This window comes from Cervus canadensis, chromosome 2, assembly GCF_019320065.1.
Source record: "Cervus canadensis isolate Bull #8, Minnesota chromosome 2, ASM1932006v1, whole genome shotgun sequence".
Lineage (NCBI taxonomy): Eukaryota > Metazoa > Chordata > Mammalia > Artiodactyla > Cervidae > Cervus > Cervus canadensis.
Genome location: NC_057387.1, coordinates 7,042,850 through 7,070,186, shown reverse-complemented (window position 1 = coordinate 7,070,186; position 27,337 = coordinate 7,042,850). Strand labels below are relative to the sequence as shown.

General features: G+C 37.8%; 1 protein-coding gene across 1 annotated transcript in view; it reads left to right on the top strand.

The window, feature by feature from the left end:
• Positions 1-27,337, top strand: part of ATF6 (activating transcription factor 6) — a 239,836-nt gene that overhangs the window by 160,897 nt on the left and 51,602 nt on the right. Inside the window, exon 16 of the mRNA XM_043450905.1 lies at positions 16,533-16,617. Coding sequence (XP_043306840.1) covers positions 16,533-16,617 — 85 coding nt within the window. The remainder of the gene's footprint in view (positions 1-16,532; positions 16,618-27,337) is intronic.

Genomic DNA, 27,337 nt, shown 5'->3' with positions numbered 1-27,337 from the left:
CCTTGCTTCAGGTTTCTGTAGCTGAAGGTATTTTCTGCACAAAAACCCACTCAGTGGTAATACCAACAAATAGAAAAGCTTTTGGGATGCAGGACAGCCATAATCACCAGCTAGTACTGTAAAAACTAAGTGCCAAGTCTTAAAGATTTAGGGAAACTAATTTGAAATTCATATGACTAAAATGAAAAATACTTATTAAGCTTAGGAATGTAATCTATGGCTTGCCTTACCAATATTAAATATCAAGAGTATTAAATTAAAAACTTGACTCTAATCTCTCCTGCTTTGTACCTTATAGTATAGGCCCTTCGGTGTCCTCTCTCTCCAGATATCTGGGCCCCTATACCCTACCCTGGGATTCATGATGGCAGCCTGGGCAAGCTAAATGGAGGCAACGTTATTGAACCTGGTAGTAGGAGCACATGTCTAGGAATGAGATTAGTCTTGGCTAGACCTGAATGGATGTGAGGAGCAGCTGTGACCCTTTGGAGGGGGAGGGAGAAAAATAACCACTTCGCAGAAGAGAAAATTGGGTTGAGGCTGGGGTGGGGGAAAGTGCTTTGGGCCACAGGGGAAGCTGAGTGGCTGGGCCAGGCCAGGGGTTGGCTGGGGTAGGAGAATAACAGTGGAGGGAAGCAGAGGAAGGCACATGTTGTACAGATAGTAGCTGCCCAAATTCTTCAAATGACTAGGCCTGTGAGGAACTTTTTTTTTTTTTGGTACTAGGATTTAACTTGATTTTTAAATGTGTTTCCTTGCCAGAAGACCATTATGAAGTCTACCCACAGAAGAAAAGACCCTTTATCTATGTAATTCAAATAAAACTAGACATTTTTTTTTCTTACCCTTTTAAAAGACTAATTTTGGCATAGTGACACATCCAAAAGAAGTGCAAATCCAAAAGTTCAAAAACTTGATAAGTAATGTAGCCTTTTAATGGAGTCTCTTGAAAAAACTGGAAAGGAAATATTAATAGACAGGAAAACATCCTCTTCCCTCCAACCACCACGCCCTGACCCCAACACACAGTCTCCGCCTTAGTCTCTCTTCTGTCACACAAAGCCCACAGCTCAGGCTAGCCCTCTTTACTCAATTCCTTTCTATCCTCCCAACTTCCAGACTTCTCCCCCCCTGCTAAACTAATACTTTTAAAAACATGTAAGCCAATGTAGCTTCTTCCAACTCTCCTCTCCACCTATAACCTCACCCCTCCCACACACACTATCAGCAGTGCTAAAAAAAAAATCCTTAGAAGCAGCACAGAGATAGGAGTAGAAGCTCTGAATACTTATACTTCTGTTATTTCTCTCTCGCCAGTTTTTTAAATTAAAAAAAAGTGAAATATCAGAGTGTATTCCTTCCTTGGTTGAATTTATAGAGAATATCTATGACAGTTGACATTTCTTTGCGTGAAACCAAGATCAAAATTGCTTTGGAAAGAAAAGGACCAAGATCTGTAGTGAAGAGTGTGGAAATATCCAGACACTGAGAATCATTCCAGGAGAGATACCTTTAGAAACATAAATTAAGTAGGACTCCTCTTCTTCCACCGCAGAAAGTTGTAGAGTGTTAGTGAAAAAGAATAATGAGAGATCACAATAGAAAGACCAAAATCAGTGGGGACCAAATCACAAAAGAGCTTTGGTTTCTATGCTCAGGACTTTAGATCAGCTGTAAGTGCCTGTCAGCCTCGGTTTCTTTCATTCAGCTGTGGGCAGTGGTTCTCCACTGTGAGGTGGAGCGGAGTAAACCTAGACAGCAGTGTCACTGCCCACTTTGTAGTTTGCCTTGTCAAGTCGTCTTTCCTAAGATGTACTTTATGGATGTTTTACAGCCCCTCCTATTTCTTTGCGTGAAACCAAGATCAAAATTGCTTTGGAAAGAAAAGGACCAAGATCTGTAGTGAAGAGTGTGGAAATATCCAGACACTGAGAATCATTCCAGGAGAGATACCTTTAGAAACATAAATTAAGTAGGACTCCTCTTCTTCCACCACAGAAAGTTGTAGAGTCATAGATATGAAGGAATCAGCTAGAATCATATCCCCTCCATGTTCCCGTCCCCTGTTTACACACACAGGGCATTCGAGACTACTCTTGTACAAGTGAAAGTGAAAGCCACTCAGTCGTGTCCAACTCTTTGCAACCCCATGGACTATACAGTCCATGGAATTCTCCAGGCCAGAGTACTGGACTGGATAGCCTTTCCCTTCTCCAGGAAGTCTTCCCAACTGTGGATCGAACCCAGGTCTCCTGCGTTGTGGGTGGATTCTTTACCAGTTGAGCCACAAGGGAAGCCCAAAAATACTGGAGTGGGTAGCCCCGGTGGATCTTCCTGACCCAGGAATCGAACCGGGGTCTCCTGCATTGCAGGCAGATTCTTTACCAACTGAGCTATCAGGGAAGCCCCAAACTGGGGAATGAGGGCATCAATCCTGCTACCTCTCACATGCTAAGTGAGCGCTCTACCATTTGAGTTAATCCCCTGCTCCACTCTTGTACAAGTTTACCTCATTTCTAGAGCCTCTGCCTAGAACTTTTAAAAAAAATTTTGGTCTCGACCCAACATTTTTCCCATGAAAAAATAAAGTAATTCTCTTAGATACCGATATTTAACTTTTTGCTTGAAGTGTTTACTAATTAATCTTTTTTCAGAAAACTTGATTCAATTTTCTGTAGACACAAACCCTTCCTCCGTCCCATCCCTATCCTTTGCTTTGGTAGCATATCTGTAGTTTGCAATTTAATTCTCAGGATATTCACTTCCTGCCAGTAGTCCTGAGTAAAGTCAATTTTTAAAATAAGACATCTTGTAAACATTATGTCTGACAAACTCTCATGTGGTTAAACTCTATACGTTTAGTGTTTGATCTTTCTCCTTAATAAGACATTTTTGTGATTGCTACACTCTCAGCACGCAACAAATGATGATTGATAACAAGTTTCAGGAATCGTAATGTATTTTCCTAAATCACACATGGTCCACCTTTGAAAAAGCTCTGTATTATAGCTGAAAAAGTTTTGAAGTTTGATGAGCTCAGATAGGAAATAGGAAATATAAGAAGAAGAAACAGGAAGAATAAGGTCAGAGACTTCCTAGCACTCTACCTATTCAAGGCATGTAACCAGCATTTTGTCTAAGAGCTTTCTTTAGGGAAAACAATCCCACCCTGGTTTAGAAACACTTTCCCTGAAGCTCTCATCAAGAGAGAAGAATGATTGGGAGGTTGCTGTCTTATTCTTAGGAAAATTTACAAGGAATCATTTTGACTGTGAAACTCAAAACTAATTCTGGATTTGAAAAAGAGAGGCATATGTAACTGTGTTGTTGTTCAGTTGCTAAGTCATGTCTGACTCTTCATGACCCCATGTAGCACACCAGTCTTCCCTGTCCTTCAGTATATCCCAGAGTTTGCGCAAATTCTTGTCCATTGAGTCAGTGATGCCATCCAACTATTTCTTCCTCTGTTGTTCCCTTCTTTTGCCCTCAGTCTTTCCCGGCATCAGGGTCTTTTCCAATGAGTTGGCTGTTCGCATCAGGTGGTCTAAGTACTGGAGCTTCAGCTTCAGCAACAGTCCTTCCAATGAATATTCAGGGTTGATTTCCTTTATGATTGACTGGTTTGATCTTCTTACTGTCCTAGGGACTCTCAAGGCTCCTCACCAAATTATGAGGTTGACCCTTATGAAATTACTGAGATTTGACTCACCATAAAAATGACAGTTTTGTATGGTTCAATCATGCCCTTTTTGTGTGAATAAAAGAGTTCAGCGTAGAGCCTAATCTACAGAGTGAAATAAGTTAGAAAGAAAAAATAAATATCATGTATTAATGCCCATATATGGAATTTAGAAAAATGGTGCTGATGAACCTATTTGCAGAGCAAGTGGAGATGCAGATGTAGAGAACAGACTTATGGACATGAGGGGGGAAAGGAAGGCAAGAGGGGGAAGAATGGAGACGGTAGCATGGGAACATGTACGCTAACATATGTAGAATAGATAGCCAGTGGGAGTATGTAGTGTGGCTCACGGAACCTAACCCCGGCTCTGTGACTACCTAGAGGGGTGGGATGGGATGGGAGGTGGGAGGGAGGCTCACAAAGGAGGGGACATATGTATACCTATGGCTGATCCAGGTTGATGTATGGCATAAACCAACACTATTGTAATTATCCTTCAATTAAAAAATTAAGAAAAAAAAGGAGTTCAGCATCAGTTGGGGAGTTTGGGGGGCTTCCTGTAGAGTTTGATATGAGAACCATTGCTTGTGGCAATACTTGAGTTTGTACTTATTAGGATTTCAAACTAACTTTTTCTTTGGTGACCTTGCCTGCACTATATCAGATTTGAATTTACTGTCAAAATTTTCCTCTTGTCAAAATGTAAACCTTGGCTCACTTTTGAGCCATCTGTTGTGCTCTAATAGTTTTGATTTATTTTTCCTCTGGCTGACATGTGTGCTAATGGTGCAGATGCAAACTTTACATTTCCTTTTATTGGTCTGTAGTTTTACTGCATATATTAGTGGCACAAATACTGCATTCATATTAGCTATTTCTATTAACTGTTTGTAGTTTGGGGATGAGTAATGTATTTTACTTATGTTATTACTATGATGGGAAGATCTACATCATAGACATTTTAATAGACTTTTAAATGATTACACTCTACTTAATTTTACTACCTCTAATTTTTTTTTTTTTTTTTTGCAATTCTATTTTCAGGATATGTCAGTATGTGTGTCTGTGTGGTTTAATGATTTCAAATTTCCTAATTGCCTTTGCTTTATAATTGCTTTAAATGAAAGGACAGATTTGGTTCCTGATCAACAATTAATGTAACTACTAGAAATTAACATTAGTTCAGAATGTTGTGAATTGATAAATAACTAGGAAAAACTGACTTTAATTACTGCTTTGGCCTTCAGTTTGGCGGTTTGAAAGATATTTGGTAAGGTAAATGAGGCAGTGATACAGGACACAAAAGATAGGAACATATTGATAGATTAGAGAAAATTTAATACAAAGCTATTTTTCAAATGTGGATAGATGCTCTTTTTATTTTTCGTCTGTTTTTAACAGTTTTCTGGGTTGGAAAACCAACCCCCATCTCTGTAATACAGTTTATGTGGTTCAAATTTAAAATATCAAGAGGTCATTGTTATTAACATGGACCTGATTTGCAAGACTCTTTGACATGTTGATCTAAGTGAAAGCTGCTCAGTGTCACAAGGACTGCCTGTTGCAGCCTGCCTTTCCCTCATCCGTCGGGGACATCGTGAGATATTAAATACCTTCTTTTCTGGGCTTCCATGGTGACTCAGTGGTAAAGAATCTGCCTGCCAGCGCAGGAGACACCTGTTCAATCCCTGGCCCGGGAGAATCCCACATGCCGCAGAGAAACTAAGAAAACATAGACCACATCTATGAAGTCTGTGCTCTGGAGCCCGGGCACTGCAGCTCCTGAAGCCCGCTCAGCCTAGCGCCTGTGCCCTGCAGCAAGAGAAGCTGCTGCGGGGAGAAGCCTGGGCACACTGCGCCTAGAGAAGAGCCTGCCTGGCAACAGAGACCCCGCAAGCCGGATGAATGAATCGTTTAAACACGCTCCCTTCTGCCAGGAGACTGCAGCCGCGGTCAGTTCCCCAACATGGGGAGAGCTGTGCTCCCTAGTGAAGCAGAGACTAGGGGTCATCTGTTAATGAACAGAACTGGTTAAAGCAGGGGGCCATTTGCTTTTAAGATATATATGTGTGTGTGTGTTTTACTTTATTTCAGTTAATTATATAAATGTGCGTTCATTTGCCAAACTTTGAGGTAGGGCTGGTTCTTTTTGAGTGCACATCTACTGAAGTTCCATGTTGTCTTTCTTGCAATAAACTCTACTCACTGTGTGCACGCTGAGTCTCTTCAGTCGTGTCTGACTCTTTGCGACCCTATGGGCTGTAGCCCTCCAGGCTCCTCTGTCCATGGGATTCTCCAGGCAAGAATACTGGAGTGAGTTGCCGTGCCTTCCTTCAGGGGATCTTCCTGAGCCAGGGATTGAACCTGCGTCCCTTTCTTCTCCTGCATTGGCAGGCAGGTTCTTTACCACTAGCGCCAGTTCAGAAGCACTCCACCCACAGTTCTCTCTATTCACACTGTTTTATCAGTTACATAGTAGTTTCTTAAATTACACAATTAGTAACAAATGCAATTAGCAAAAGTAGTTTTGGAGAAATAACCCAACTAGTCATGAATGTTCAGTGTGTTAGGAGCATCCATCAGTAAGTTTTAGAGGGGAAGTGGGAAGGGTCATTTAACCTAGTGAGTTAGTTTAATTTAAGGTCAGTTTCTACCTAGACAGATATGAAGAATCAACACTAGACAAAACTTGATAGGACCTTAGTTTGAATGTGCTTTTCCATCATAACCTCCAGCTGGGCAAAATGTGGTCCTGTTCTTTTGATAAGTTAGTCTCCAATGCTTTAGCTCTTAAAAAAAAAAGAGAGAAGAAAGAGATAACTTTGGATGCTGTATTATGCACTAATAATTTTGTTTTTCTAACAAACTGCTTGGAAGAGGGAATGGGGAAAGCTGTATGAACATAGTGTATTTTTTCATACACAATATTGTATAACATTGGAAAACTTATTCTAACAGTGAAACGTTTTGGTGTTTTCCCACCAGTATTTCTCTAACTTCCTCTGAGAATAACAAAGCACTGATTATGGTATTTGTCCACATAGTTTTCTCCCCAAAGATATTCCTTGGTATCTCAGTCCTATAAAGGCTTTTTAGGAGTCCATTTGAAGATATCTTAAAGGTAGTGACATGGTTTTGAAAGACTGTGACAAAATAATTTATCTCTATGGCAACATCTTTTTTCTACTTTTTTTTACTTAAAGTAACTTCACCTTTCTTGCAGTTGGATTATATTAACTGACTTAGTAAGAAGGAAAGAATTTTGTTCAGATTCATCTAATTGTACTTGTACTTTTCCAGGATTGAATTTCCTAGAAAATTTCTTTAATAAATAATTTAAAGAGGAGGGGAGTATTATCAAGAAGGCCAGATAACAAATGTGATTTTTTTTTTACACTGTTAAAGAGTAAAGCTGTCTTTGATTACTTTAACCCTTATTGAGGTTTCTCTTGAGTACCACTAGTATTATTTCACAAATTTATAATATAACTAGTAATTGGAGTTGTTTTAGTACAAGTGACAGAAAAATCCAAAATAGTAGTGACTTAGACAAATTAGAATTTTGTTTCTCATATGGAGGTCTTCTGGTATCTCCTTGACCATTAGGATCCCTTGCTCCTTCTTACTGCTTCATAAATCTCAGATTGCAATTTCCTTATCGTGATCCCAGATGGCTGCCCCAGTTCCAGCAGTCACATCTGCATTCTAGCTAGCAGGAAGAAGACAGAAAAGGAGGAAGTTTGCCTTTCAGCATCACCACCCTGACAAAGCTGCATGCGCCGTTTCTCCTTACAGCCCGCTGACCAGGACTTGAATGTGTGCCTTCACTTAGTTGCACAGGAATATAGTCCTTTTTCTGGGTAGCTGCGTGCCCAGCTAAATGATACTAGACAAGGAATAGGAAGAGGAAAACATACTGAGCACAGTGCTGTTCCCGCCACAATTAGCATTCTTTGCCTAAGAAAAACTTGAATATATGTTCTTTGAAAGAAAATGTCCTCTGTAGCACAGTGCTGAGTACATGGTGGGTTACTATGCTCAGTAAGTTTTTTTTTATGAATGGTGAGAAGTCAGTAAATGTTTGTTGACTGATTCCTTTCTTTCTGAAGATGTCACTGATAGGATTAGTGAAATGCCATCAAACATGAGATAAACATAGTTGGAGAGAACAAATGATTGAAGATTCACTGTTATGGCAAGAAACATCTAACTTGAGAAAGTGAAAGTAAATGTTAAATGAAGCAACTACACTGCTGTAGGCATGTGTGTGTACAAAGTATTTTTTAATATAAAATAGGCACAGTTAGAGTTTGTGGGTGCATGCTAAGTTACTGCAGTCATGTCCAACTCTTTGCAACCGTATGGACTGTAGTCCACCAGGCTACTCTGTCCGTGGGGTTCTCCAGGCAAGAATATTGGAGTGGGTTGCCATTTCCTACTCCAGAGGATCTTCCCAACCCAGGGATAAAACCCACATCTCTTTTACCTCCTACATTGACAGGCGGGTTCTTCACCGCTGGCGCCACCTGGGAAGCCCAGAGTTTGTAGTGTACCAGCTTTGATTCCCTGCATGTCTAACCTATAGGTCTCTCTGTAAACATGCCCTTTATAGGTTTTCCTCCCAGTTTGCAAACCTTTAATAATTAGAGGTAGGGAAGGTTAACTTTAATAGTTTTTATGCATTCAAGATGTGATTTTTTTCTTTTTCACAAATAATGTGTTTTTTTGGTTTTCTGCTGCATAAGTAACTACTTTGTTTGAAATTTAATGAAGAGAGAAAGTAGGAGGCATTATGTTCTGAAAATCATGGTTAAAAATGTTTGATATGACATCTAGATCCTAACAGGAAACTCAAATTTAAGTCTGAGCCTGACCTTAACCCATGACTAGTGGAATCAAAGTATGTTTATTTTTACAGTAGCCTTAATTTGGGGCTTGTAAGTTTGTTGGTTTGTTTTCTCATTCAATTTGGGGGATCCTGAAGCAGTATTTTAATTATAGGAGTTTAGCTATTTATAATTTTTATGGCATGAAGATCAGCAAATTTTGTTTTGTCTTGGCTATCATATGTTATCTTACTTTCAGAAACGTGTGATCTTTGTGTCTAACAATGCACTTTAAAAAAAAAAAAAAAAACTTTCCCATGCTGCAGTGCTGGAATTCTAACAGAACAATCACACTCATCTTTTCCCCTCTGTTTTTTTGTTTTTTAAAACTAAACATGTTCTCATGGAGATGTTGCCTTGAATTAGACAAAACATAAGCAGTTACTGGAAAGGTTTACTGTACAGTTCTGTTCATGTACATTAATTTCCATTTGTTTTTCACAATCTAGATTTTTTTTCTTAGCTTTGCTGATACTTACGTTTCATAATCACATTGAGTTAAGTTGCATTGAATTTTTTATCACTCTCAGCTATGTCAAATCCTACTTTTTGATGAGTCCTTCCATAGAGCAAGTTTGTTGAATGAATGATGAAACGAAGGAATAAGAAAAGAAAGCAAGAGGAGTTAGACTGTGGCTCAGCTCTATCTCAGTTTAACCATGCTCCCTCAAAAAACACTACTGTATACTTTTTTCTCTTTTTCCTTTTTGCTGTGACAATTCCTATGTTTTTACTAGGAAGAAAAAGTGTCTGAGTTATTGAAAGCAGTAGTTAATATCAAAGTCAAAGTCATTTTTAACCAGATTTTCCATACCTACAAAAGACATATATACCTTTTCCTAAACACTCATTCTTCCCTGTTTTTGAAGCCAAAGTCCTCTTGGTTCATTCTTACTTCAGCTTCAGTATTTGTGTGTTTGGAAACTAGAAACCTCAGATGCTCTGGGTCACTTATAGATGATCAAAAGTTGGCAATATTACATTTGTGTGTATGTACTCAGTCATGTCCGATTCTTTGCAACCCTGTGGACTGTAACTGGCCAGGCTCCTCAGTTCATGTTATTTTCCAGGCAAGAAATGCTGTAATGGGTTGCCATTTCCTTTTCCAGAGGATCTTCCTAACCCAGGGATCAAACCCATGTCTCTTGTGTCTCCTTTATTGGCAGGCAAATTCTTTCACTTGTGTCACCTGGGAAGCCCCAATATTACATTTAGAATTGTATAATTGTGCTAGGCATCCATTTATAATTTTTTTTTACCCTTCCTGTAAGCTTTTTAAGGGGAAGAACTATGCATCTCATTTAGCATCTTTCTGTTGCTTACCAAAAGAAAAGCCTAACACTGGCCGCATCAAAGGAAGAAGAGAAGGCTAAGCAGGCAAGGCTCTAGGCCTTGGTCTTGCTTCAGTCAGAACCTCTCTTTTATATATCAGTTTTTGGGATCAGTATGGGAGAGGGGTGGAACATTACTCTTCTTTAAAAAAGAAATTTGAAGATGACTCTGTTAGATAACTTCAGTATTTTGTGACATTTTCTAGTCTGGCCTCCTCATTTTATAGGACTGGAAACAGACCCAGATTATACAGCTATTTAGTGGCAGAGCTAGAATTAAAAGCCCTCTGTTCTGAGTGCTTGACCAATACTCTTTATAGTATACTGCAGGATATGTTATCAGACAAGCAGTTTTCTATAGTATCTGGTAGTGATAGTCTTTCCCTGGTGGCTCAGACGGTAAAGAATCTCCCCTCAATGTGGGAGACCTGGATTCGATCACTGGGTCAGGAAGATCCCCTAGAGAAGGGCATGGCAACCCACTCCAGTATTGTTGCCTGGAGAATTCCATGGACAGAGGAGCCTGGCAGAGTCAGACATAACTGAGTGTCACAGGCTGGTCTGGGCTAATGATAGTCACTCAGTAATTCATCTGTACTGCATTATGAATGAATGAATCATAAAATGATTTGTAGTTAATTATCCCAAAGTCAGGTTCAAATAAAAACTTTCATTTTTTTTTAAATGTTAGTTTCCATCTCACTCTTTCCATACATCTCACCGTCTCCCCCCGCCCCCATGTCCATAAGTCTATTCTCTATGTCTGTTTCTCCGCTGCTGTCCTGTAAATAAATTCTTCAGTACCATTTTTCTAGATTCCATATATATGTGTTAGAATACAATGTTTATCTTTCTCTTTCTGACTCACTTCACTCTGTATAATAAGTTCTAGGTTCATCTGCCTCATCAAAACTGACTCAAATGTGTTCCTTTTTATGGCTGAGTAATACTCCATTGTGTATATGTACCACAACTTTTCTATCCATTCACTTGTCGATGGATATCTAGATTGCTTCTGTGTTCTAGCTATTGTAAATAGTGCTGCAGTGACCAATGGGATACATGTGTCTTTTTCAATTTTGGTTTCCTTATATGCCTGTGAGTGGGATTGCTAGATCATATGGTGGTTTTATTCCTAGTTTTTTAAAGAATCTCCATACTGTCTTCCATAGTGGCTGTATCAATTTACATTCCCACCAACAGTGCAGAAGCATTCCCTTTTCTCCACATCCTCCCCAGCATTTATTGTTTGTAGACTTTTTGATGATGGCCATTCTGACCGGTGTGAGTTGATATCTCATTGTAGTTTTGATTTGCATTTCTCTAATAATGAGCAATGTTGAGCATATTTTCATGTGTTTGTTAGCCATATGTATGTCTTCTTTGGAGAAATGTCTGTTTAGGTCTTTTCCCCATTTTTTGATTAGGTTGTTTGTTTTTCTGGTATTGAGTTGTATGAGCTGCTTATATATTTTAGAAATAAATCCTTTGTCAGTTGCTTCATTTGCTATTATTTTCTCCCATTCTGATGGTCCTCTTTTCACCTTGCTTATAGTTTCCTTTGCTATCCAAAAGTTTTTAAGTTTAGTCAGGTCCCACTTGTTTTCTTTTGTTTTTATTTCCATTACTCTAGGATGTGGGTCATAGAGGATCTTGCTTTGATTTATGTCATCGAATATTCTGCCTATATTTTCCTCTAAGAGTTCTATAGTTTCTGGTCTTACATTTGGGTCTTTAATCCATTTTGAGTTTATCTTTGTGTATGGTGTTAGGAGGTGTTCTAATTTCATTCTGTTACACGTATCTGTCCAGTTTTCCCAGCACCATTTATTGAAGAGGCTGTCTTTGCCCCATTGTGTATTCTTGGCTCCTTTGTCAAAAATAAGGTACCCATAGGTGCTTGGGTTTACTTCTGGGCTTCCTATCTTGTTCCATTGGTCTATATTTCTGTTTTTGGGTCAGTACCATACTGTCTTGATGTCTGCAGCTTTGTAGTATAATCTGAAGTCAGGAAGGTTGATTCCTCCAGCTCCATTCTTCTTTCTCAAGACTGCTTTGGCTCTCCAGGGTCTTTTGAGTTTCCATATGAATTGTGAAATTTTTCTGTACTAGTTCTGTGAAAAATGCCATTGGTAATTTGATAGGGATCGCATTGAACCTTAGATTGCATTTGGTAGTATAGTCGTTTTCACAAAATTGATTCTTCCTACCCAGGAACATGGAATATCTCTCCATTTGTTTATGTCGTCTTTGATTTCTTTTATTAGTGTCTTATAATTTTCTGTGTACGATTCTTTTGTCTCCTTAGGTAAGTTTATTCTTAGATATTTAATTCTTTTTGTTGCAGTGGTGAATGGGATTGATTCCTTAATTTCTCTTTCTGATTTTTCATTGTTAGTATATAGAAATGCAAATGATTTCTGTGTGTTGATTTTGTATCCTGCAACTTTGCTAAATTCACTCATTAGCTCTAGTAATTTTCTCATACTATCTTTATCTTTACTGTACTTTTCTATGTGCAGTATCATGTCATCTGCAAACAGTGAGAGCCTTACTTCTTCTTTTCTGATCTTGATTCCTTTTATTTCTTGTTCTCTGATTACTAGAGAACTATGTTGAATAATAGTGATGAGAGTGGACACTCTTGTCTTGCTCTTGATCTTAGGAGCAGTGCTTACAGTTTTTCACCATTGAGAATAATGTTTGCTGTAAGCTTATCATATATGGCCTTTACTATGTTAAGATAGGTTCCTTCTATGCCCATTTTTTAAAGAGTTTTAATCATAAATGGGTGCTGAATTTTGTCGAAAGCTTTTTCTGCATCTATTGAGATTATCACATGGTTTTTATCTTTCAATTTGTTAATATAGTGTATCACATTGATTGATTTGTGTATATTGAAGAATCCTTGCATTCCTGGAATGAACCCAACTTGATCATGATGTATGAGCTTTTTGATATGTTGGCTGAATTCTGTTTGCTAAAATTTTATTGAGGATTTTTGCATCTATATTCATCAGTGATATTGGTCTGTAGTTTTCTTTTTTGTGTGTTGTCTTTGTCTGGTTTTGGTATCAGGGTGATGGTGGCCTCGTAGAATGAGTTTGGAAGTGTTCCTTCCTCTGCAGTTTTTTGAAAAAGTTTTAGAAGATAAGCATTAGCTCTTCTCTAAATGTTTGATAGAATTCTGCTGTGAAGCCATCTGGTCCTGGGCTTTGGTTTTTTGGGAGATTTTTTAATCACAGCTTCAATTTCAGTGATTTAATTGGGTTGTTCATAATTTCTAATTCTTTCTGATTCAGTCTTGGAAGATTGAACTTTGCTAAGAATCTGTCCACTTCTTCCAGGTTATACATTTTCCTGCCATATAGTTGTTCATAATAGTTGTTATAATCCTTTGTATTTCTGCATTGTCTGTTGTAACCTCTCCTTTTTCATTTTTAATTTTGTTGATTTGATTCTCCTTGCTTTTTTTCTTGATGAATCTGGCTAAAGGTTTGTCAATTTTGTTTATCTTCTCAAAGAACCAGCTTTTAGTTTTATTAATCTTTACTATTGTTTCTTTCATTTCTTTTTCATTTATGTCTGCTTGGATCTTTATGATTTGTTTTCTTTTACTAATTTCGGCGGGGGGGGTGGTTTGTTCTTCTTTTTCTAGTTGTTTTAGGTGTAAAGTTAGGTTGTCTAGTCAATGCTTTTCTTGTTTCTTGAGGTAGGATTGAATTGCTATAAACTTCCCTCTTAGAACTGCTTTTGCTGCATCCCATAGGTTTTGATTTGTGTTTTCATTGTCATTTGTTTCTAGAAATTTTTTTATTTCCCTTTTGATTTCTTCAGTAACCTGTTGGTTATTTAGAAACATGTTGTTTAATCACCATGTGTTTGTGTTTCTTACAGCTTTTTTCTTGTTATTGATACCTAGTCTCATAGCATTGTTGTCAGAGAAGATGCTTGATTTCAATTTTCTTAAGTTTACTGAAGCTTGATTTGTGACCCAAGATGTGGTGTATCCTGGAGAATGTTCCACATGCACTTGAGAAGAAGGTGGATTCTTTTGCATTTGGATGGAATGTCCTAAAGATACCAATGAGATCCATCTCATCTAATGTATCATTTAAGACTTGTGTTTCCTTGTTAATTTTCTGTTTTGATGATCTGTCCATTGATGTGAGTGGGGTGTTAAAGTCTCCTACTATTATTGTGTTACTGTCAATTTCTCCTTATATGTCTGTTAGTATTTGTCTTAGATATTGAGATGCTCCTATGTTGGGTGCATAGGTATTTACAATTGTTATGTCTTCCTCTTGGATTGATCCCTTGATCATTATGTAGTGTCCTTCCTTATCTCTTGTAATCTTCCTTATTTTAAGGTCTCTTCTGTCTGATATGAGGATTGCTACTCCAGCTTTCTTTTGTTTCCCATTTGCATGGAGTATATTTTTCCATCCTCTCACTTTCAGTCTATATGTGTCTTTAGGTTTCTTGTAGACAGCATATATATGGGTCTTATTTTTGTATCCATTTAGCCAGTCTGTGTCTTTTGGTTGGAGCATTTAATCCATTTACATTTAAAGTAATTATTGGCATATGTTCCTTTGCCATTTTCTTAGTTGTTTGGGGCTGATTGTGTAGATCTTTTTTCCTCTCTTGTATTTCTTGACTGTATAAGTCCCTTTAACATTTGTTGTAAAGTTGGTTTGGTGGTACTAAATTCTCTTAACTTTGCTTGTCTGAAAAGCTTTTGATTTCTCCCATCAATTTTGAGTGAGATCCTTGCTGGGTACAGTAATCTTGGTTGTAGATTTTTCCCTTTCAGCACTTTAAATATATCCTGCCATTCCCTTCTGGCCTGCAGAGTTTCTGCTGAAAGATTAGCTGTTAAGCATAAGAGGTTTCCCTTGAATGTACGTGTTGCTTCTCCCTCACTGCTTTTAATATTCTTTCTTTGTGTTTAGTCTTTGTTAGTTTGATTAGTATGTGTCTTGGCATTGTTTCTCCTTGGGTTTATCCTGCATGGGACTCTTTGTACCTCTTGGACTTGGTTGACTATTTCCTTTTCCATGTTGGGGAAATTTGCAACTATAATCTCTTCAAAAATTTTCTCATGCCCTTTCTTCTTCTCTTCTTCTTCTGGGACCCATATAATATATATAATTAAATACATATAATGTTGGTGTGTTTGATATTGTCCCAGAGATCTCTGAGACTATCCTCAGTTCTTTTCATTCTTTTTACTTTATTCTGCTCTTCAGAAGTTATTTCCACATTTTATCGTCCAGCTCACTGATTCATTCGTCTGCTTCAGATATTCTGCTATTGATTTCTTCTAGAGTAGTTTTAATTTCATTACTTGTGTTATTTGTTTCTGCATGTTTATTCTTTAATTCTTCTAGGTCTCTGTTAATTGATTATTGCATTTTCTCCATTTTGTTTTCGAGGTTTTTGATCATCTTTACTATCATTATTCTGAATCTTTTTCAGGTGGTTTGCCTATTTCCTCTTCATTTATTTGGACTCCTGTATTTCTAGTTTGTTCCTTCATTTGTGTAGTATTTCTCTGCCTTTTCATTATTTTTTTAAACTTACTGTGTTTGAGGTCTCATTTTCCCAGGCTTCCAGCTTGAACTCTTTCTTCCTTTTGGTTTCTGCCCTCCTAAAGTCGGCCCAGTGGTTTGTGTCAGCTTCATGTAGGATGAGATTTGTGCTGAGTTTTTGCTGTTGTTGTTGTTGTTTGTTTGTTTTTCCTCTGATGGGTAAGGCTGAGTGAGGTGGTAATCCTGTCTGCTGCTGATGGGTTTGTGTTTTTGTTTGTTCTTTAGATAAGGCATCCTGCACAGGTGTCTTGCACTGGTGGTTGAGTGATGCTGGGTCTTGTATTCAAGTGGTTTCCTTTGTGTGAGTTCTCACTATTTGATACTCCCTGGGGTTAGTTTTCCGGAGGAGGCAATGGCACCCCACTCCAGTACTCTTGCCTGGAGAATCCCATGGACAGAGGAGCCTGGTAGGCTGCAGTCCATGGGGTTGCGTAGAGTCGGACACGACTGAGCGACTTCACTTTCACTTTTCACTTTCATGCATTGGAGAAGGAAATAGCACCCCACTCCAGTGTTCTTGCCTGGAGAATCCCAGGGACAGAGGAGCCTAGTGGGCTGCCGTCTGTGGGGTCACACAGAGTCAGACACGATTGATGCGACTTAGCAGCAGCAGCAGCAGGGTTAGTTCTCTGTTAGTCTAGGATCTTGGAGTCAGTGCTCCCACTCCAAAGGCTCAGGGTTTGATCTCTCAGTCCAGAAGAAATGGGGCGGTGCTTTTAACACAGTCTTCAAAACAGGTCTGAAGCCAGATTCAAGGACTCCTATCCTCCAGGACGATGCCTCCCTCCTGACGGAAGATCCCTTTTTCTCTTCCTCGGTGCTCAGTCTGGTTTCACTTGCTCACAGGGGACGAGTACAGAGGCCTTGCACCTAGTCCTTCAGACCAGAGTTCCGAGTACAAAAGGGCTTAGTCCGCCTCATTTTTTTTCTTTTTTTAATGATAGCATTGAAATGTTGGCATCCTAGAAACTCTGAATTTGAGTTGTTATAGGACTAAGCTGATTGTTATGTGTAACAAATTGTTCTTTGTTCATCTTAGGATCACCTGCTGTTACCAGCTACCACCCATAACAAGACCTCAAGACCAAAGATGTCAATTGTATTACCAGCAATAAACATAAATGGTAAGTTGAAATTTTGGCTTATGAATGACATGTGATTGCTTTGTTTAACCTAGATTCTCTGGATTAACTAAGACATTCATCTGGTCAAGTATATATACATGCGTTAATTCTGAAACATTTTCCCACTGTTTTCACAAAATATTATTTTTAAATTCCTCTCTTGTAAAAAGTAAAAGGTTTAGTTTAAAGCTGCCTTTACAATTACTATATATTTTGTAAATTCATTCTCTTTTATTTATAAAATTAGAAAAGTTACTATCTTTACTGATCTATAGACTTCTTGTCTGGGGCCTTTCTGGTAATACCTGCTGTATAAGAAGTCTTTGCTATGTTGTGAGGGTGAGTTCATAAGTTAGGTTGATGGAGCTCAAAGCAGTTTCTTGTATAACATAAATGGTGATATGATTCCCAAACTAAACTTAAGAAACCTGTTTATATTTAATCTGTGATACTAATGAATTTTATATTGACAGTATTACTATTGCACTTTGTTCTCTCATTAATTCTGGGTATTGAATAAAATACAAATAATACCATAGTGCTTTGAGAGTATCCAAAGTGTGACGGTGTAGTATACTTGCTTATATATAGTCTAGGAGGGAGTATAAGTTGGTTGTCCTTCTCAAGCCCATTTATCTAGTGTAACAGAACTACTGGTAAATTTTCTGTCTAATAATGACAACCTTATAGTTTAATGGTAAGACAAAGTTGAAAAGTCCTTTAACCTGCAGTTGAACCAGTCCACATTCTGATTGATGATCATGCTGAAGCCACCAAATACAATTATAAAACACTGGAATTCTAGATAAATTCCAATAAAATTTAGTCTTAGAGAAAGAGTATTAGGTATTCATTGTACATTTTAAGATCATCGAGGACTGTCAAACTTAAATTAACTGTATACAGACAGCTTATTAGAAATGCTTAGGAGGCAATGTTACAGACATAAAACTTTTTTTCTTGTTAAAACATAAAAGAATTATGACATCCTCTTAGTCTTAAGAAGACAGAACAAACTTTTTAAAAACAGAAACTGTAACATTGAGGTGAACTTATCCTCCTTCAATAAAGGCATACCTCTGAAGCTTTCATGGATCAATCATATTACAACTTCAAGTGGAACAGTATATTCAAAAGGGTACTGTAATATACTCCAAAGAATATGCTTAGGAAATATTACTAATCTTGTTCCATAAGTACATAGATTTCTCTGCTTGAACCATAATAGATCTAACTTCTGGTCAGCTTATGCTCAGAAAGGCTATTGTCTAACTTTCAACAAGGCAGAATTTACTTAATTTTAGTTGTTCTGATCTCAGGTTCTTATAAAATAAAACCAGGCATTCTTTTGCATAACAGCAAGCTATCCATTTGTATTGGTATTAAGCCAAAAACAATAAGATGCTGTTTGATTATCTTGGCCAGGGGACTAATTTTTGAAAATGAGCCTTTTCATGGATTTGAAAAATACCATAATTAGAGGATCATTTCCTTTTTAATCTGGTTTGAATTTCTTTGTAAGTAAGTTTTGTTTTCCTTCTTAGGGTATAGACTGCTCTTGGAAAAGTTGCTTCAGATTCAGGAAACACTGACTAAGTAGATGCCACGTGCTCAGTGCTGTGCCACATCCTCAGCTTCTCTGCTGAACCATCCCTTGACTTTCTTGCTTTGAGGCCACTTCTCAAATTAGACCTTGATTTTTCCTTCCCACCTCATATATCTCTGAGCCTGCAGATGGGGTGGATAGTATCCTAGTTCCCCATTACAACTTCCAGATAACCTCACCTTTCTTCTTTAGTCTCCCTAACATCTTTCAAGTTCATGACATTCTTCTTCCCCTTCTTTGCTGCTGTCTTCTACCCCACTGTCACTGACTACTTCTCCACCACGGCTTTTGTCAACTCTCTGTAAAACTTCAGCATCTACACAGAGGGTTCATCCAGCACTCAGGCCTCTTTAGATCCACTCATCTTTTATTTTTGCACATCCACGTGGTCATACTCAAGACCTCCTCATCATCCGTAATGGCATCCATTTGAAAGCTCTTCAGGCATCCCACTCTGACTTTTACTTGCTCTCCCACTGTAATACCCACACTCCAGCTACTCTCTGACTTCACACATCTCCAGTGCTTTGACCCTGCCACTTTTTCCGTGTCTTACGTCCATCATGGCCATACACTCCTCCTTACCAAGCCTATATTCCGTGTCCCACACTATCACCACTCTTTTGCAAACCACCTCCCCCAATCCTCTTTCCTTAGGTCCCACTTGTCTGTAAAAATCTCACCCTAATTAAACACAGCTGTACTCTTTATGCCTGCTGTCAAGTGGTTGAAAATTGCTACAAAATATCATCCAGTCAGGACAAGGAGATTCACTTCAAATTTATGACCATTAATTCCAAAGGGGCATTCAGTACCACCTATCACTGCTACTAAATTCACTTGCCTTCTCTCTGAAACAAGAATTTCTCACCTACTTTCCTCAAATCTCCAACATCCCCTCTCTTCACCCCCTCAGCTGATGAATTCATCAAAATGCTACATTAAGAAAATAGATGTAATCGTTTAAGAGCTATCTCATCTTTCTACTACCTAGCGGCATCTATACCCACAAATTCTGCCTTCCTTCTTACTGCACTGGGAGAAAAGTTTCTTCCACTGAGTTGTAAATCCCAACTTTTCTATTTATTGGATATGTATAGTTGGACAAATTAATTAAGTTTTCTGTACTTGTGCGTGCGTGCGTGCTTAGTCGCTTCAGTCATGTCCGCCTCTCTGTGACCCCATGGACCATGGCCTGCCAGGCTCCTCTGTCCATGGGATTCTCCAGGCAAGAATACTGGAGTGGGTTGCCATTTCCTTCTGTATGTGAGCTTCCTGTAAAAGGAGATATTAGTGTAACACCTTCCTCTTAGATTTGGGGGAGAATTAAATGAGCAGAAATGCTTTAAACAGTGCCTAGCTGTTTTCAGTTCACTCTTACTTTGTCGTTGTCATCATGGTCAGCGTTATCTAAGGTGCCTCCTTCCTTTTGGATCATGCATCCTAGCCCTTCTCACCCTTTCAGAGACTTTGCTGCTGCATTTTTACGCTTGCTATCCCCAATGATCAGTTTCTTCTCTGCTGGGTCATCCCTATCAACATACAAAGTGCCTTAATATTGCTTCTGGTGTAGGGAGAGTCTCTTAACTCCATGTGCTGCTTCTCTGCTGCCTTCATACAGAACTCTGGGAGGAGTTCCCTGTACTCGTTGCCGCCGTTTGCTTATCTCCTGTTCTCTCCTCTGCTTACTGTTATGTAACTTTTGCCCTACTGAAGAGTTCTTGCAAAAGGGTCACCAATGACCAGTACCTTGCCAAAGCCAAGAGGCATGTCTTCATTCTCACCTTACCTGACCTCTCAATGGTATTTGACATGGTTGACTATTCCCTCTTTTTTTCAGCCTCCCATTTTTATTTTTAAAAACTTCACATCTATAGAAAAGTTGAAAGATGAGTACAGTGAGTATATGGAGACCCTTTACCTAGATTTCACCAATTGTTAACATTATCCCACATTTGCTTTATTTGTATCTATTTATCTCTTTTTACTCACATGTGTTTTTTCCTGAACCGTTAGCAAGTTAGTTGCAAACATTTTAATACTTTACCCTTAAATACTTGAATACGCATCTCCTAAAAAAGGGATGTTCTCCTACACAAGCACAATAAAATCACCACATCAAAGTTTAATATTGATATAATAGAGTTTCATATATAATCAATATTCAAATTTCCAAATTTGCCCCCAAAATATTCTTTATAGCTTTTGGGGGAGGGGATTCAACATCCAATCAGAGGTCATACATGGCATCTCCTTGTCACACCTCTTTAGTCTCCTTTCATTTAGAACAGCTCTTTTGCCCTTTTAAAAATTGTTTTTCATGACACATGCATTTTTTAGAAATCAGATTCATTGAGATATAATTACATAAAATAAAACATCACCAAGTTTATGTGTACAATTTTATGAGTATTGACAAGTGTAAACAGTGTGAGACCACCACTTCATTCATGATAGCAACATTTTCACTACTTTAATAAGTTTATTTGTGTCCCTTTGCAATCAGTCCCCTCAAATTCATTTTTGGTGTTCCCTGTGTTTTTAAACACTTTATTTTGTGGGCTTTTGTGAGACAATGGCTGGTCTACTTTTCCTGTTGCATCTCCTTGGTCACTTTAGCCAGCTTCTTCTCCTCCTCTGTAAGGACAGGAATGTTGTTTGTTATATTTGCATTTACCATAACCCCCGCACCTAGAGCAAGCAGTGTCTGGCACAGGACATATTGCAAGATGTTCATCTCTGTTAATTTATGTAATGCTCAGCTGCCAGCTAAGTATTATCTTCATTTTATAGATGAAGACATTAAAGGTCAAGGAAGTAATTGGTACCATTTATTCAACCATTATATAACAGAGAATTAAGAAATAAAATATATTTTATTGTATAAAATATATCTTGATCAATTATTAATTAAATACTTCAATATTAAAGACAAATGTGTAAATATTAAAAAATATGTGGACTCCAATATTTAAGATATATTTTTATACTACTTTATCCCTTTGTTATAAAGGTTAAGCACATTCATTGAGAGCAATATAATCCAATATAATATAATATTTTGGATTTGATAGGCACATGTTTGTTGAATGACACAATAAGTAAGGTAAATGTTATTTGGTCATTACTTTGTGGTCACTTGAAGGACATTACTATTTTAACTCTTTGATTAAAAACAGTCGGCAAGTTTTTCAGCCTGAGCAATATGAGGACTTGAGAAAGTTAATAAAATATATTTTCTGCCATCTCTGAATTCAAAAGTTACATGTAACTTGGAAAAGAAAAATGAGTTGTGGGTTTGATCCCTTTCTTTGACTTTAGTGGAGCTTGTAGAATTTTGGAGTGAGTGTAGAGGGCATAAAGTCAAAGTTTATTGAGCAATTGGATTTTCTTGTATCCTGTAGGTGGATATTTGGGAATAGGAATTTGATTTTCCAATTTTAGCAAAGTAAATTAGATTCCTAGGTCAATGTTTGGCCTTAAGCTATAATGTATAATGATTATACTTTGTGGTTTTGAGCTGTAAAAAAAGTCTATATGAGAAATAGCTAAAGAGAGTAGGATACGGATGTGAGTTTAATGCCATTTAGAAAATACTAGTTGCATCGTTCTGTGTTCTCCATGCCTTATTTAATTTTTGTAGTTTATTACTCTTAAACTTTATTATTTAATTTCCTTTGTTCTTGTAAGAGAGTTTAAAACAGGTTAGACTGTAAGAAAGAAGGTCTGTCTGTGAGCAAGTCTTCACACCGAAGATTATTGAAGTAAAATGAAGTTCTAGGCATACTTTTTTTTTTAAAAGGACATCACAATATACTGTTTTTTAATTAAATTTTTTTTTCATTTATTTTTATTAGTTGGAGGCTAATTACTTTACAATATTGTAGTGGTTTTTGTCATACATTGACATAAATTATTTATTTATTTATTTATTTTGTGTGTGTGGTTTTTTTTTTTCATTTATTTTTATTAGTTGGAGGCTAATTGCTTTACAATATTGTAGTGGTTTTTGCCATACATTGACATGAATCAGCCATGGATTTACATGTGTTCCCCATCCTGAACCCCTACTCCCACCTCCCTCCCCATCCCTTCCCTCTGGGTCATCCCAGTGCACCAGCCCCGAGCACTTGTCTCATGCATTCTAGGCATACTTCTAAAAAACTTAAAAAAAAAAAATGATTGCAGATGTATGGCAGGCCAGTTGGTGGTGAATTAAAAGGCTATTGCTATTTTTTTTTTTTTTTTTGGAAAAGGATTCTGGAAGGTCTTCTTGTACTATAAGTCAGCATTTCCTGCTTTTAAATTATTTCCACTCATGTTATAGTAAAACTGCTCATTTCCCTTCATTCATTCTTGATAAATACAACAAAGTAGAACATAGAAGAGTTTTTTTAATGGTAACTACTTTGTAGACTCCTTTCATCAGGCATTGAACACAGCCGTTAACAGGTACATTTCACAGTTTGACCAGCACTTTTGTTGATTTGGTTTTACTGTTCTCCTTCCCTCTGTTAGCCATGTAGCTCAGATAATGTGGTAAATGAGTAATGAAAATAACTCTAACTCTGATTCTACTCCGTCATTATTAAGGGTCCAAGTAAGTGAACAAATGACTACAAGGCTAAACTGTAATTATATTTAATCTCAAAATAATTTTCATGTAAGGAAAATCTAGAAGTCACTAGCAGTGGAACACCTTTTTAGTTGGAGAGACTATAACAGAAGGGCAGAAAGCAAACCAACCAAATAAATGGATTCGTTTTAATAATAAAAGAGTGTTGATACAACTGCTTTTGATGATTACTTTCATAGGAGTGTTATCCCAAAGAAAATATATTTGGAAACTGTCCTATTTTAGACTTGTTCTGCTCAAGCAGGCTGGTTGCCCAAGAGAGTTGTGCCTAAAAGTTGTGCATTTTCTTCTTATACATTCATTTCTCCTTAAATGTGTACAGGCTATTTTTTAAAATATGTGAACAGTTTTGCATTTTCATTGCAGTTCATTCCATTTCAGATATAATTATATCTAGTTGAGTAAACGGAGTCTTCTCTTGAAGCCATGTTTTAATTTTCTTTTAAATGCATGATCAAATAGTTCTCACTTTTTGACTCACTATTAAAACTAGTAGTAAAATTCCCACACTGAGAATTTCTACTGAGGAAAGGAGAAAAATCACACTATTCACCTGAAAAAAAGAATTCTTTTCTTTCGAAACAGAGTCAGAGATGTGTTAATTATGTATATAGTAATAACTGACAAGTAAAATGATGAGCATTAAATAACATTTACTGTGCTAACTATGATAAGGAATACTTTCATAAAGACTAACTTTACATTTTGAGCTGCAGATTCAATTGGCAGTTTTTTAGTGAGAGGACATTCACCTAAGGGAGGCAGAGTATGACGCAATTATCTTTAGAATTTGGGTAAAATCTGACCAAATTTCTTAGGTCCCTTTATAGCTTATAGCTTCCACTGATGCTAATTTACTAAGTGGATCTAGACCCACAGTGATGGCACAGATGAGTTCTGAACCATTAATAATATGCTGATTGATTTTTTTTAAAGGAGAGATCAATTAGGTACTGGGTAGTTATAAAGCTGATTCCTATAATGTCAACATTCACTCTTTCCATCTCCTGTTCAAATCCCTTATGACTATACAGTGGACGTGAGAAATAGATTTAAGGGACTAGATCTGATAGACAGAGAGCCTGATGAACTATGGACGGAGGTTCGTGACATTGTACAAGAGACAGTGATCAAGACCATCCGCAAGAAAAAGAAATGCAAAAAGGCAAAATGGTTGTCTGAGGAGGCCTTACAAATAGCTGTGAAAAGAAGAGAAGCGAAAAGCAAAGGAGAAAAGGAAAGATATTCCCATTTGAATGCAGAGTTCCAAAAAATAGCCAGGAGAGATAAGAAAGCCTTCCTCAGTGATCAATGCAAAGAAATAGAGGAAAACAACAGAATGGGAAAGACTAGAGATCTCTTCAAGAACATTAGAGATATCAAGGGAACATTTCAGGCAAAGATGGGTTCAATAAAGGACAGAAATGGTATGGACTGAACAGAGCAGAAAATATTAAGAAGAGGTGGCAAAAATACACAGAAGAACTGTACAAAAAAGATCTTCACGAGCCAGATAATCACAATGGTGTGATCACTCACCAAAAAAATTGGATTTTTTTCTTATGTTCTGAAAAATCCACAGCAGTGAACCAGTCCAGTTGCTGGTGTTGATTCAGAAATTTAAGGGTGCTAGAACTAAGGTTGCTGCAGTTGTCTTGGCCTTTCCCAGATGATCTCAAAGCGGCTGTTGCAGCTCAAGTCATCATATCTGTATTTCAGACAGAAAAAAAGGAAGGCATGGTGTCTATCAGGAAGGCACATTTTCCAGAAATTTTTAGCAGACTTATTTCTCACTGGGTATGAACTATGTCACATTCTTGTGCCTAGCTTCAAAGGAGGCTCAGAAGTATAATGTTTTAACTAGGCACATTGTGATCTGAAAAAAACAAAAGTGAACTTCTCTTAGTATGGAAATAATGGATACTGTGGACAAACTCGCATCTGCTGCTTGCTGCGTGCTCCATCATGCACTGTGTTGGAACTGAGCAAGGTATCCGGGTAGTTTTTGTTGTTCGGTCATTTAGTCGTATCTGACTCTTTATGACCCCATGGATTGCAGCAAGCCAGGCTTCGCTGTCCTTCACTGTCTCCCAGAGTTTGCTCAAACTGATATCGATTGGGGGTTGGAAAGAGTTGGACACGACTTAGTGACTGAACAACAACATGTCTGTTGGGTCGCCCTCTGTCTCCCTCTTCTCCTCTTGCCCTCAGTCTTGCCCGGCATCAGGGTCCTTTCCAGGGAGTTGTCTCTTCGTATCAGGTGGCCAGGAGAAAACAGTAAAGAGAGAGAGGATTCATCTTGAGGAGAGATGAGGTGGTTATTGCATGGGATGCAGTTATATATGATTTAGGTCATTAATGAGTTAAGGAAGTGACTTTAAGCTATCATAATTTTAAAAACACTATAAAGGCTCTGTTAAGAGACTGTTAATCTGGGTGAGGTCTGTAAATAGAAAAATCAGAGGGAAGCTGCGCTAGCAGGAAGGGTAGAGTACATTGAAGCTTCAGAGACAATGAGCAAGGAGACATTGCAGCAGTCTTGGAGTGAGATTATTAAAGGCATGGAATGGAAAGAAAGGGAAAATGTCCAAAGAAATTTCAAAGGAAAATCTATAGTGCTTGGCAACTAAAGGAGGAAGAAGTAAAAACTGATCCCATGACTTTGAAAAAGCTGCCTTATTACTGTATCCTGCCACCCTCATTTCCCTGGTTGTCTTTCTTTCTCATTTATTGCTTGAAGTCATCAGGGTATCTGTTTTTAATTCCTTCCAAACCACTAGGTTATCCCCATTTGGTATAGCCTCTTCTGAAGCCCCTTCTACAAAGTAAATCTGAAAATAGATTTTTTAAATAGAAATAAAATAGGATTAATGGTATGTCTGCCTTTCTGCACTTGGAATACTTGTCACTTTATGAAGAATGATCATTGCTTTGATAATTTATTGGCAGTTATACAAGTAAATCTTTTCCATGAAGCATTTGTCTTTTTTGTATGTGATTTACTAATCAAACACTTAATCTGTTAGAACTTTCACTAGGCTCCAGAGATTTAAATTAGACAGGTTTGCACTGTGTCTTCTAGGATATTAGAGAACTTCCTTGACCCAAAGGAGCCAGTTCCCAAACCCACTGTACCTAACTGACCTTCCGTGCCCTGTTAGCTTCAGTGAGATCACTTTCACTCTTTCTCCCTTGGGCCAAAATCTGTTTCTACTCAAACAGATGGTTTAGCTTTCAGCTAATAAAAACTACAGATCAACATCTATTTAAGCCAACAAAATTGGTTTGAACCTCCTACTGACTGTCCAAAATTTGAAATATTTATTTATTTTATACATATTAAGCTCTTCAGAATGGATTTATCTTTGTGCTGGAAAATTAAGAACCTTGTAGTGTGTCAGAAAATGGAGCCATTTCACATCATCTCAAGTTTCTGTTTTTCAGAAGAACTGCTTAGCAAGCACAGGTTCAACTCCTCTATGTATTCTCCTTTGCAGTGATACCAATCGGAAACACTAGAGATCATAACTTTCTATGGAGTGTTGCATAGTTCTTTCAATACTTGCATGGTAAATTCTTTGGTATTTAAGACATAAATTGAAGACAGGGTGATAGACCAGCATCATCTTAAGGATGCACATGTCAAAGACATTGTAGTTTTTGTTCACACTTGGACTTTTGGGGCTTCCCAGGTGGCTCAGTGGTAAAGAATCCACCTGCCAATGCAGGGGACACAGGTTCAATCCCTGGGCCAGGAAGATCCCCTGGAGGAGGAAATGGCAACCCATCCAAGTATTCTTGCTGGAGAATCCCATGGCCAGAGGAGTCTGGTGGACTACAGTCCATGGTGTTGCAGAGAGTTGGACATGACTAAGCACACATGCTTGGATTTTTACAAATAAAGGTTAGCGAGCCTGAAGAAATCTATATTTCCTTTTTCTGAATTCAGAAAGTTGAAATTGAAAATATGGATACAGATATTAGAATTCATTAGAGAGAACTTTTGCTTTGGGGATCTTGAGTACATCAAGCAACAGTTGCCTTTGAACTCAACCAAATATCCATAGAGATATTTTCCTCCAGATTTATTACAGATTTTACAGAAACAAATGCATGCCTTAAACATATGATTTAGATTAACTAATGAGACAAATGAACTATAAAATAGTTTGTTGCTAGGAGCAGGGTTGCTGAGAAGGCCATATAGATAGCCTCTTTGAAGAGATCTAAAGCTCATCTCTTTGTTTTCATTCTGCTTACTGTATAGAACAGAATCTTATGGGAAATATGAACTACTTGGCATCACTGCAGTATAGATTAGGACGAAGAAAGACTCATTAATATTCATGTATTCAAGCTATAAATATCAAGGTTTAAAAGGCTTTAGTACAAAGTCGTACATACTAACCCTCCCGCTGTTTGGAGTCCCTCCTGCAGCGCTTTGCACAGTGGCCAACAGACTGAGAAACGGTCACCCC